Here is a 13,415-nt window from a genome sequence, read left to right on the forward strand (position 1 = left end):
AGAGAGAGAGAGAGAGAGAGAGAGAGAGAGAGAGAGAGAGAGAGAGAGGAGACAGAGAGGGGAGAGAGGAGAAGACCAAGTAAGGGGGCCAAAAAAGGGTGTGGCCAAAATGGCAGGGTTATGTGGGAACGAGAAGCTGAGGGGAAGGGCAACACATGAGCTGAAGAAGTTTAGGGCAGAGGACAGGAGGAGACAGCTGTGAGGAGCCACAGGTACTGAGGGAGCCTGGAGGCCAGGGCGCGGATTGGCACGCGACAGGCACCACAGTTAGCCATTTCTTTCTTTCTTTCTTTTTTTTTTTTAGCCATTTCTTTTGGACCAGCATATTGCATCATTATTTTTAAGCCAATAAATCTTTGGGGAGAAATGGCTGCTCAAGTGTCATAAGTAATCCCCATTCACACTCTTCTGGGGATTATCTGTTCTTGGGGCACAAGCTGGCTGACCAACCTTTAGGTTGCTCCTCCCCAAGGGGGAAAATAACAAGACAACTCCTAGAGATTCTCTGGAATCAGATGGTGTGACTTTTGGCTCCCTTTCCCAGTGACTCCTGAGAACCAGGAAGAAGGAAGCGTTGTCACTGTTGTTAGCAGTTAGCACAGGGTGGAGTCAGTCACTGCCTGCCTGGTCTGGACACTGGCCTCAAAGACGCCTGCTTGCTGGGTGTTGCCCTACGGATTGTGTGTGAGACCCTGGTAGGTCTTGAACTCAGGACAAATGGCAACCGAGATGTTTATTTATCATGTCAAAGCGGACTCTGGCTGCCAGTCTCCCTTAGTCCCTACTCACTAGTACCTGTGAGAGGATCATCCTGGCTGGTAGACCCTGCCCGTTACCCTCAACCTCTCCAGCTCCTGAGCTTCACGGCCCTTCCCCCAGTAGCTTTCTCCTATATAACCCAGACATTTTTGTTGTGTGCTCTGCCTCTCGGTCCTTGGGTCCTTCTTCACCCCACTCTTTCTTCTTTTCTCCTCTCTTGACCCCCCACCTCTCCTCCCATGGCCCAGTTCATTCTGGACCCTTCCAGATGCCACTGGCGGTTCTCTCTGTCACGTTTACAATAACCTTCTCCACCATGCATAGGAGCATCAAGTCTTCATTGATTTTCATTCACACTCAAGCACATGCATGAGCTAAGGGTTGGGGGGCGGTCCTAGGCCCCAGGATTCTGGGTCTATATTAGTATTTCAGAGTTACCATCCGACCGAATGGGTAAGATGTCCCGACTTTACAGACATGGCTCCAAGAAGCCCGCTGTGTGGTGTGTGCGTGAAGCCAGCTACTTTGAAAGTTACCAAGCATTCTTCATCCAGCAACTCCAAAATGCCCATTTTTGCTTCAATGAGGTCGATAACAGGTTGATTGTCATAGAAGTCTATCAGAGTCCAAGGGATGTCTTCCTTCATGTACTCTTCTTGCTCGAGTTTAAAGACGTGCTGCAGATCCCAAAGATACATCGAAATTAAATATCATCAAAGAGCATACATGAAGGGCAGGATCAAGCCTGAGAGATGCAGAGAAGATCTGACTTGTAGTCAGGAAGACCCTGGAACATGGGCCAGCCTCTTCCCAGGGATAGGGTCATCAAGCCTCTCTCATGAGTCTGCCGGTCACACGGAAACCAGCCTGAGTGGATTCACCACTCCTGGTGTTTCAGGAGTAAAACATGGACTACCATGTGTCTCCACCACCAACACAGTCCTTTTTGCTGTGGCTGTGGGCCACTGGGGCTCTCTGGGGACAGAACCAGCCTCCTTAGCCTAGAGCAGCTCAGCCAGGGCAAGGCAGCCGTGGAGCACACTGGCTACACAGCCAGTGTGCAAATCCTAAAGTAGCATCTAGGGTGTCGAGGAGGCTTCCCTGGGACCTGGCTCAGGTTCCTCCTGGAGGATGAAGGAACCAGGTGACAGATGGGGAGGAAAACTTCACAAGCTGGCTCAAAAAAGAGAAGCTAAGGATGGATGGATGGATGGGATGCAGTTTCAGGATGCAGCCACAAAGTGGCATAGGAACTCCCGGTATAACTCATCTCTCTGGCCGCCCATGCATGCATCAGAACTGCCCCTCGCTGGCCCCGGGACGCCAAAGCGCTACCTACCAGGTTAAACTGCTGCTGCAGCTTTTCATTAGCGTAATTGATGCAGAACTGTTCAAAGCTGTTGACATCAAAGGTCTCAAAACTGAAACACAGTTGGTTGCACAAATTAAAATGAAAGCAGGCACCGGACCTAGATGTTCATTAGAGTTTAGTAGTCTAACGATTCCGAACGTTAAACTTAGCAGTTTAACGATAGCTTTAAGACGCTATGCTGTCGGCAAGTTTAACCTACTTCAAAGCGGCTGGTCCCTAATAAAATGACAGCCAGTTGACGGACTACCCTTTCCCCACCCTGGTTGTTCCCTGGAAGGAATCTGACTGTACATGATTCACCTTTCCCAAGCCAGGCATCACAGTAGGCCTGTCAAGTCTGTCACACTTGACATATCATCTAATCCATACACCAGGGACGTCAGCATTACGGACCTTGCTCTACAGAATGGGAAATCACTCAGGCAGTGACCCCTGAGCTTCCAGTAGGAGGACACTTCTCTAACCATCCATGGAGGGGCCAGGCAGGACAATCCTGCCTTCCCAAGGCTGCCTTTCAGAGTTCCTGGAACAAAACTCTGAGGTCACTTAACAACCCAGCCCAGCAGGAAGCCACACACAGCCCGGCCTTGTTTTCAGGCTTTAATGGCTGTTTCCAGGGTTACCTGGGAGTTGTAAACTCAAGAGCCTGGAGCTGCCAGGCAGGAGGTAGTGATGGGGGACTGGCTGGTTACTGCACAGCAGTGAGCCAGCCCCTTAGGTCCTGTGATAGACAGGATTGTCTTAAGAACAGCCTCTCTTAGCTCTTGCCAGCTGTGGCCACGCCTGAATCCAGGCCATTGAGCTGATCCCAAGAGGCTGCAGCAGCGGACACTTGGCCATGGTGTACACTAAGTCCTCCCCTGGCCAGGTGAGCGCCCTGCTGGGAGGAAGCCTGAAATGACGCCTTTGCCTGCCCTGCCTCCCTTTGCTCTCACCCTGCCTCAGCCGGAGGATTAATGTGACTTCTTGTTACATGCGAGGGTCAGAGTACAAGGGGCTGCAGCAAACCGTGCTGAAAAGGCAGCTTGAGTCCCTATCCTCCACCCTCCTTGCCCTCTGCGACACACACAGACACACAGAGACATACACACAGACAAACACACACACACAGATACATAACTGCACAGACACACAGACACACACAGACACACACACAGACACACACACAGACACATACACACACAGACACACAGATACATACACACAGACACACACAGACACACAGAGACATACACACAGACAAACATACACACAGATACATAACTGCACAGACACACAGACACACACAGACACACACACAGACACACACACACAGACACACACAGACATACACAGACACACAGAGATATACACACAGATAAACACACATACACAGACACACAGATATATAACCACATAGACACACAGACACAGACACACAGATACATAATGGCACAGACACACAGACAAACACACACAGAGAAGCACAACAGCACAGACAGACAGACACACACACACATAGACACACACAGACCACAGATACATCTCTGCACAGACCCCCCCCCTCACACCTTTATTCCTCACAGAAGTCACCCTGACTCCTTCCTCACCTCCTTCACCGGTAAAATGAGGTCGCAGAGGGCAAGGACCTTTCCTTACACTGTGCCTGCAAGAACTCATTTGTTAGATGAAAGTATAAAATAAGGGGCTAGGAAGATGGCTTCGCAGGTAACACCGTGTACTGTCCTTGCAGGGGAACAGAGTTCAGCCCTTAGTACCCATGTTGGGTGGCTCAGAACGGCCTGTTAGCTCCATGCCCGGGGATTTGACGCCCCCTTCTGGACTCTATGGCCATCAGCACTCATACATGCACCAACCTACATCTAGACACACACACATGCATAATTATAAAAAGAAAATAAATCCTTATAAAAATGAAGAAATGTACTCCTAAAGTAAAAAGTCTGTTATTTTTAAAGACAAGTTCAAGAGAATACAACAATTACTTTCCACCTCAATGTAAGAATTTTAAATCAGGCTACTAATTCCTTCCGATTATCTTCAATTTTTTTTTCTGGTTACTCATATGTTTCTTGGGATGTGACAGGGTAAATAATTTCCTAGCCTATCCCAGCAGTGTATTAGTGTTTTCAAACTGTTGCTTTGGTTTGACTGGGAGCCGTGAGTAGTCACTGAAGATCTACATTAAACAGTAACTCCCCTTAGTAACAGGCATAGGAACAGCTGGCTTTCTACCTGGGTAAAAGTTCAAGGACAGAGCACTGTCCCTTGTCCCTCCACTTTTTCTCTCTGTGGGCAGCAGCAGGAGTGTGAAGGCCCAGGCCCTTCCCTTTGGGTGGGGAAGAGCCCCCAGTCGGTGGAAACCACAATGCCTTTTCATGGGACCAATCTTTCAGTGGTCCTCCAAGAAGTCAGGTGTGGTCCTGAGAGAGTGGCAGAAACTGGGATCTGAGCAGCCAGCTGCTTTCTAGCAACGGGAAAGCTCCTTGGGTCCCTCTGCAGCAGTTCCCACCAGCTTCCTATAAGCACCTTCAGCAGGAGCTGGACCCAGGATTCAGAAAAGCAGGATGGGGCAGAGAAAAGGATGAGACCAAAATCCAAACATCCTGTTGTTTGAAGAAGGGGTGGGGCGATTGCAGTAGGGGTGGAGTAACTGGAGAAGGAGTGGGGTGATTGAAGTAGGGGTGGAGTGACTGAAGAAGGGGTGGGGTGAGCCAGAGATCTTATCATCCAGGGAAGGACAGGAATGTAGGTGTGTGAGGGCAGGAGACAGGAGGCCAGGCGGACTGGGAGGATGCCAGCCTGCCCTAACCTGCATTTCCCTGGGGTGTTGGAGAAGTATACATGACTCTGCAACTCGTTGGCCTGTAGGGGATGGAAGTAGACCGCACCCTGCTGCCAAAGGACCCACCATGAACAGTGTAAGCCTTGGTTGTTACATCTCTAAAGTGGGGGTGTGGTGTGGTAGGTCTTTTTGTACATTGTGAATATGTGTTGCTCTCATTGGTTGATAATTAAAGCTGCTTTGACCTATGACAAGGCAGGATAGAGCCAAGTGGGAAGTCCAAGCAGAGATACAGGAGAAGAAGGTGGAGCCTGGGAGACACTATCCAGTCACCAAAATAGCAACATGCCAGCAGACTGGTAACACCACGGCAATATGGAAATACTCAGATAAATCGAAATGGGTTAATTTAAAAGTAAGAGCTAGCTAATAATAAGCCTGAGCTATCAGTCAAACATTTATAATTAATATTAAGCCTCTGAGTGATTATTTGGAAATGACTGTGGGACTGGGCTGGATGAAAAGACTCCCATTACAAATGGTGTACCAATGTGAGGCTCTCGAATTACCATAGGGCCAGAGAAAGCTTACAAAAGGATTCTAGAACACATAAACAGAGCCAAAACAGCTTTCTAGTTGTGCCTCTATTGCAGGCTGTGGTATAGAGATGCCATGGCATGTAGACTTGAGGATAGCATGGCGGATTCTCACCATGGTACACAGAGGTGTCTCTCCTGGCTGTGCAGCATGCAGTGTGGTGGATTTAGCTTTTGCTCATACAGTCAAAAAAAGCTAAAAGATATGCAGTAAAAGAAGTCCAGATGTTAAAACTTCTAAACAGGTTCCAGTGTGTTTTACAATGTGCATAGGCTTAAGAAAGAAAAAAAATGGGTATAGGCAATTATTAAAATAAATAGTTTTAAAAAATAAAATAAAGTCTTTGAAGAGACAACAAAAATAATATAAAAAAGCCACATAAAGATGGCAAATATACAGGGAATCTGGATCCTATAAATTATTGTGTTGATTTTGAATTTTTTTATGGCTGATAGGCAAGAGACAGCTACTGAGAGTCATGGGATTAAAAGAGAGACTAATAAAATATACAATATTAAATATTTTAAAAACTCCTTAACTTTAAAACAGAAGTTTTAAAATTTATCTATGAAACGGAACTTAAAAGATGCATTGCTATGGAGAAGTGGTTTGGCTTTTGTTTCCACAGAAAACAAGAGGGTGTGGACTTGTTCCAGGGTTAGATGAACCAAATTTTATCAAGGGTGACCTCCAGAACCTTAACAGATAATATCTATCAACCAAGATTATAACTGGTCTCCCCAGGACTTGGCCATTATATCAAATTTTCTTAGAGTCCCCATAAGATTATTAGCATCCCCAGTCAACAGAAAGTAGTCTAGAGAACTACACCCAAATTCCCAAAATATTGCTTATAAATGTTTATTTTTATTTAGGAGGGGTTGGTTATAAATTGTCACTGGTCACAGTCAATCCCTTTCTAAAGAAGAAAGGGGGATATGATATAGAAATTATGGGGGAAAGGATAGATTATTATGATAAAAGGGGTATAGATTATTGAATCTACTTTAATCTAAAAAACAACCATTAATCTCAAAATACTTTACATTGGTATGGATTTTGGTTTATTGAAATAAATTTAAGGTCAATTTTATTATACTGTATGTATATCTCTACTCTTATTTAAGGTATGTTTATTCAGGTCATTTAAAATGTAATATATAATTTAAAATACAGATTCATAGTTTGTCACCTATAATAGTCAAACTTATAGTCATATAGTTAGTTTTTTTTTAGCTCTTGAGAGATCTATTTCAACCAGATAGGTAATCTTCAAACACTTCAAAGGCCTACATAATATGGCATTTAAAAGTTTTAAGAACTTAGGCTTTTCTCAACAATGAGACATGTTTGCTCCTAGCAGCACCAATTACTTCAAAGAGTAATTCATTATGGGAATCAAAGAAACTCATTATGGAGTTTGCCTTCAATGTGGCAAGGCTGGCCATTTGGGCAAGAAACTTGCTTGGACTGCTTGACAAGATGCTGTATAAACTGGACATGCAGGACACACAGGAAAATGATGGCTAAACTTTGCCAAAATAAGGCCAGATGGTACTGCAGTTCCCTGTTTCACAAAAGAAACAGCCAGACATGCTGCAGGATACTGAGGAAAGCGACTGACAAACTCTGCCAATATAGATGGGAGAGTCCTTCAAATTTCTTGTTTCACAAAAATCTGCCAGATACACTAGGCCTGTAGACTGAAGATGGATGCCCCAACATTACAGAAGAACTTTAAATGACTGTCCAGGCAGTCAGTTGCTTCTGTCATTTCTAGAATTTTGGAAGTTGCTTGCTTGCACTTCCTATTTACTCAGGTAGTATTATATCCTTCTTGGAGTCGGCATTGAAGACTAGATAGTTATAATAGTTTTCCTTAGTTATAATAAAAGATAAATTTGATATCAAACTTTAGACTCACAAAGATAAAATAGATGATAGAGTATTTTCCTTAATTTTGCCAAATACAAATAGACTAAATATTGTAACTATAATTCTTGCTTGATAACTGTTTTGTTATATGTAATTTTACTATGTTAAAGTTAAAATCTTCCTTTTTGATTAGACAGAAAGGGGGAAATGCTATGGGATATCCTTCTGTACACTGTGAATATGTGTTGCTCTCATTGGTTAATTAATAAAGATGCTTTGAACTATGGCAAGGCAAAATAGAGCGAGGCAGGAAATTCAAGCAAAGATACAGGAGAAGAGCAGAGTCTGGGAGATGCCATCTAGCCACCAAAGGAACAACATGCCAGCAGACCAGTAATGCCAGAGCCACATAGTAATACTTAAAGTAATAGAAATGAGTTAATTTAAATGTAAGATCTAGCTAATAATAAGCCTGAGTCATTGGGCCAACATTTATAATTAATATTAAGCCTCCAAGTTATTGTGGAAACAGCTGTGGGACCAGGCAGGACGAAGTCTCTGATTACAGGGGTGCTTCCAGGTGGCTTGAGAAACCACTTATCACAGGAACCATTGCCCAGTGAGGTTTTCTGACCATTATTACTTTAGCATTTATTGTACATGTGTGCTCATGTATGTGTATGTATGTACTCATGCATGTACACACAGGGAGGGCAGAAGTTGATATTAGAAATCTTCCTCTAAGCTCGCAGTCCTTTTTTTTTTTTTTTTTGAGATATGGCCTTTATCCCATCAGTTCAGCTATGCTGGCCTTCCTCTGCCTTCCGCAGGCTCCACTGAGCCTGGCCTTTTACGTGGGCCTTGGGATCTGAATGCATGTTTGAACAGCAAGCATTTTATCCGTTGAGAAAGCTTCCTAGCCCTTGTTTGTAATTTATTTAATGAACACTACAGAAAGGACACCATGACCCAAGAGCTGTAGTTATCATCTCTACATGCAACACAGAACAAAAAATCATCTTCAAATCATGCAAAACAAGTGGAACGAAACAACCTAAAAATAACGGGCATTTGACATTTAAATGAGGAAAAGCAGACACACAGAAGAGAATCTTACCCATAAATGTCCAAAACACCAATAAAAGTGTGCTGCTTGCCTGAGAAGTGCAGGGCCTGGTTGATTCTCTCTATGATGAAGTCGAACAGGTGAGCGTAGATCTTTTTGGCCAGTGCGTCCCTGGCATTGATGGCCTGAGGCCTGGTCATGGGCTTTACCACCGTCTCCGAGGCAGTCACGATTTTCCTATTGCATAGCCACTGGGCCACTTTGCCAGTCTCCAGGCCCAAGAGCTCACAGAACACCTTCAGGTGACTGTCATCCTCCTTCAAGGCACAAACACAAGCCCCATCAGAGCAACCCAGCCACGCAAAGTGAACACTGCCCCATTTAGCCAAGGCCCCTGTGCGAGAAGAGGAGCTGTGTGAGATATATCCATGCCTTGTGAGTGACAGCAGGCCCCGAATAGGGCAGGAGGCTGCGCAGACTCTCCCCCTGCTGTGGTGATGCCTGTAGATCTGGCTGCTTCACCTGCAGAGACACAGCTGTCCCCTCCCTGACCAGTCACACTCTGGTCCACAGAGGGTTGTGCACCAACCCAACCCCACCTAATATGGCCAGGATTCCCCTAGGAGATCTGCCCTGGAAGGTGCCTAGACATTTTCACCAGATGGACCTGGTGTCTCAGCTGACACCAGGACTTGTGGGGGACTCTTCTGATACACAAAATGGCTTTTTCTCTTGAGTCTGGACATGAGAGAGGCCTTCTGGCCTGCAGACAGGGGCCAGGGGATGCTATTTATTGTTAGCCAGCATGCATTGCCCCTAGCTCTTGTCACTTGGCCAGGGAATGTGATTACATGTGACTGAACACCACCCTTCCTCCCAAAGTGGGCAGTACCTCACATAGAGACTGCTTTTTAAATGCTCAGAAAGTGGAAAAAAAAATTCTAAGCCCCAAACGGTCCTGCTACTTCCTCCTCGCTCCTCGCCCACATCCTTCCAACTGCTACCACACCAACACAACACTTCCTTCCGGCCTTGCCTGACCTCATCTCTGGGTAAGGGATTGGCAGAGCCCTTGTCTAAGAAGGGACCAAACCCTTGAAGTAAAAAGAGTCAGTCAGAAGAGCTGGGGAAGAGAGGCACAGAGGCAGCAGCCTGCTGACGTAGGAGGAGAGTCTGTGTGACATCCTAAGCTCTTGAGATAAACGAGTTGCATGTATGTACACAAAAGCCAGGACCAATAAGACTCAGCGTTTCCAAAGTCTTAACTGGGGCTGGAGAGAAGGTGCAGTGGTTAAGAGCACTGGTCGCTCTTCCAGGGAATCCAGTCTGAGCCCCAACACCCACAGGACAACTCAGAACTGTCTGCAACTCTAGTTCCAGGGGATCTGACACCCTACTGGCCTCCTGGGGCACCAAGCATGCATGGGGTGCAGACACACATGCAGGCAAAGCACTCGTACACATAAAATAAAAATAAATAAACCCTTTGTTTGTTTAAGTCTTAGAATTCTTCTCTAAGATCCTGCCTCCATGGTAAACCCGGTGCGACAGAGCTCAGTGTGGCCATGTTTGTTGGGTGGGAACCATGTTTGCTCTATGGGAACCATAACCACATTATATTCAGCTCTTCCAATATCCCAGTCATTTAGGACTGGAAAACTCCGTGCGGTCTGGACACTGGTGGAGGGAGGGACAGTGTATGTGAGAGGTGAAGGAGGGACAGAAGTACATCCGGATCATCTGGTCACCGAGAGACTGGGAGAGGCGTAAGGAGGAGGGAAACCCATTGCCTAGCCTCAGCCTAGGGTAGCTTCCCTACATCACCCCTCCCGTGAGGTCAGGGCTTCTTGTTTGGTTGATGCTGCTTCACAGAGCTTACATCCTGACACACGGTAGGCTTCATAGATGGTTGTGGAATAAAAGAACACATTGCACACATACGCGTGCGCGCGTGCACACACACACACATGTTCATACACACGCACGCGCGTGCGCGCGCACACACACACACGCGCACACACACACACACACACACACACACGCACGCACGCACTGGGCCAAACACGCACGCACTGTGCCAAGGGAGTAAGATAAACCCCGGAAAGCTTTCTTCCTTCTTCCTGCTAAACCAGTCTGCCTAGCAGGTCTGACCATGGCTGGTGCTCATCCATGAAGGCAAACGAACAGTGAGCTGTGCCACTGACCTTCACACCCAGGAAGGGCAAAGTGAACATGACTCTTACATTGACTGAAGACCTCTCGTTGCTCACGGTGGTGACCTGCACATTACCCAGATGTAGGATGGCAGCGAGAATCTTAAAAACATCCATCTGAAAATCTTCCTTGAATCCTGAAAGCAATCATTTCCCCTGTCAGGTCACTGCCATTCTTCTATGCCCACAATACAGCACCTGGATTCTTCCCAAACACTCCAGTTCCGGTCCAAGAGCTGAGACAGGGGTGTGAAGTGGGCTTGTCATGGGACGGGGGTGTGAAGTGGGCTTGTCATGGGACAGGGGTGTGAAGTGGGCTTGTCATGGGACAAGGGTGTGAACTGGGCTGGTCATGGGACAGGGGTGTGAAGTGGGCTGGTCATGGGACAGGGGTGTGAAGTGGGCTGGTCATGGGACAGGGGTGTGAAGTGGGCTGGTCATGGGGCAGTGGTGTGAAGTGGGCTGGTCATGGGGCAGTGGTGTGAAGTGGGCTGGTCATGGGGCAGGGGTGTGAACTGGGCTGGTCATGGGGCAGGGGTGTGAAGCAGGGATAGAGACAAGCTGTTCCCAGTTCCTCCCCTATATTCGAATGCTGTAGCCAGTGGGGCTTACTCTCTCCTGGGCTACTGGAGAGTTCAGTGTTTATCTGTGGCTGAGGGTAGACCAGCTGGCAGAGTGTTTTTTGCCTAGCATGCAGGGGGCCCTGGGCTTGATTCCCAGCATCACATTGACCAGGTGTAGTGGAACAGTCCTGTAATTCAGGGAGTAGGGACAGGAGGATTAGAAGTTCAAGACCATCCTACACAGCAAGTCTGAGGCCAGACTGGGTTACTAGAGACCCCATCTCAAAGAAAGACAACAAACCTCAGAACAAAACAGGAATGAAAACAAAACCAACTCCTATCTAAGCAGCCGTTTAAGTCAGGTTCCAAGGAGACTAGACTTTGGTGTATTTTATACATTTAATTTTAAAGATTTTCTTTTGTCTTTGCTCATGAACTCCCAGAATCCTCCTTAGGGTGAAACAATGGAAGGATTCCATTTGCCCCTAGTCCCCATGGACCAATCACTGTGGATCAAGGCAAAGGGCTCTTGTCTCTGGCTGGGCCTGCTTAAGGGAGAGCTTTAGAAGGAGATAAAGGAGGAGGAGGAAGGACAGGAAGAGGAGCAGGAAAAGGAGGGGGAAAAGAAGCAAAGCTTGGTGGAGGATGCTCTGTGCATGGCTGTGTGACCTCAGAGAGGTTTCTGTTCCTGGCCTGGCACTGAGTTTCCCTTAGTCTCCTTCCAGGCTCACAGAACAACACTGAGTCTGGACAGGTAGATGCAAGGAACAGTTCTGCCACTCTTCCTAGGTCCCTGCTGTCCGTGGTGGCTTCCAGACCTCATCTGCATTCTCTGTGTTGGTCCTTTTAGACATGAACTCTCCCTCTCTGGTCCTGTCTTGACATTGCCATATAATACCCCTGGGATCGTGACTGATTCATGTGGAATATACGTAGGGGGAACTGGCTCATTTCCTGGTGCCGAAAATAAACCAAGCCAGCTGCTAGGAGGATCATGTGTCTAGCTGCCAGTTGTAGAGTGGGCTGTGCTGGTCAGGATGCAGTCATGTGTGTTTGTGGCAATCTGTGAGCATGGAGAAATGCTGGGGCCCTCCCACCACGGTCCAAGACCCTGGTCCATGCTGGGGAGAGAGCAGAATGGAGACCAGCACTGTCCCTGCTCCCAGCAGAACACTAGGCCCTGAGTGTCAGAGAAGAGCAGCTGATGCCACCTAAGATTTCTGTGGAAGAAACCTGGGAGTCTGGATCATCAAGGAGAACACTAGGCCCTGAGTGTCAGAGAAGAGCAGCTGATGCCACCTAAGATTTCTGTGGAAGAAACCTGGGAGTCTGGATCATCAAGGAGGTCAGATTCCCAAACAATCTCAAGACCCAGCAAATCTTCTCTGCTTTGCTACCCAGGTGCAGAACGAGGCTATGAGTTGGCCCATCCTAAATCCACCCCATCTCTGATCTGCTGGAGCTTGTGAAGGGGCAGGTTGAGCAGACCCAAAGCTCCAGTATCTCCATGACACAGGGCAACAACAGGAAGTCTAAGAGGAGTCCCCATGAGGGCCCGGTATTGATGGTGACTCAGAGACCAGAGGCCTCGAACCAGACCAATGACTCTTTGCAATGAACACTTGCAAGTAAACATTTATGAACTAAGGTGTATGCTGTGTGATTGACCCACTACATCATATTACAGCTTCCAAAAAGAGATTTTTCCTTTCTTTCTCTTTCTCTCTTTTCCTTTTGTGTGTGTGTGTGTGTGTGTGTGTGTGTGTGTGTGTGTGTGTGTGTGTCCTGGCTGTCCTGGAACTAGCTGTAGAGTAGGCTGGCCTCGAACTCACAGAGATCCACCTGGGATTAAAGTCATGCTGGGATTAAAGTCGTGCACCACCACTGCTCCCCCTCTCTATATTCTCCTAAATTTTATTTTGTTTTATTCTGAGGGGAGACTGAAGGGGCAGAGGGCAGATATGAAGGGACAGGGAGATGAATAGGACCAAGATGCATGATGTGAAAGACACAAAGCATAAATAAAAAAGAAAGTAAAATATACAAAACTTCTCTGTTTCAAAGATGAATGATATCAGACCATAAATACACAGAGGATTTCTGCTCACTGGGTCTGGGATTTGAATGACAGATGAGCCTAGAAAACCTGCAGGTGGCTGATGTGGCAGATGACGCATAAATGGCT

The 13,415-nt window shown here is 46.9% G+C and overlaps 1 protein-coding gene across 1 annotated transcript in view; it reads right to left on the reverse strand.

Annotated features, from left to right (window-relative positions):
* Myo5c (myosin VC) overlaps positions 1–13,415 on the reverse strand; it is a 73,967-nt gene that overhangs the window by 43,375 nt on the left and 17,177 nt on the right. The window contains exons 9-12 of the mRNA XM_026779100.1: positions 10,698–10,804; positions 8,506–8,771; positions 2,099–2,180; positions 1,296–1,436 (exon numbers count right to left, since the gene is read on the reverse strand). Of these exons, the coding sequence (XP_026634901.1) occupies positions 1,296–1,436; positions 2,099–2,180; positions 8,506–8,771; positions 10,698–10,804 (596 nt within the window). The remainder of the gene's footprint in view (positions 1–1,295; positions 1,437–2,098; positions 2,181–8,505; positions 8,772–10,697; positions 10,805–13,415) is intronic.

The sequence above is a fragment of the Microtus ochrogaster genome, chromosome 5, assembly GCF_000317375.1.
Source record: "Microtus ochrogaster isolate Prairie Vole_2 chromosome 5, MicOch1.0, whole genome shotgun sequence".
Classification (NCBI taxonomy): Eukaryota; Metazoa; Chordata; class Mammalia; order Rodentia; family Cricetidae; genus Microtus; species Microtus ochrogaster.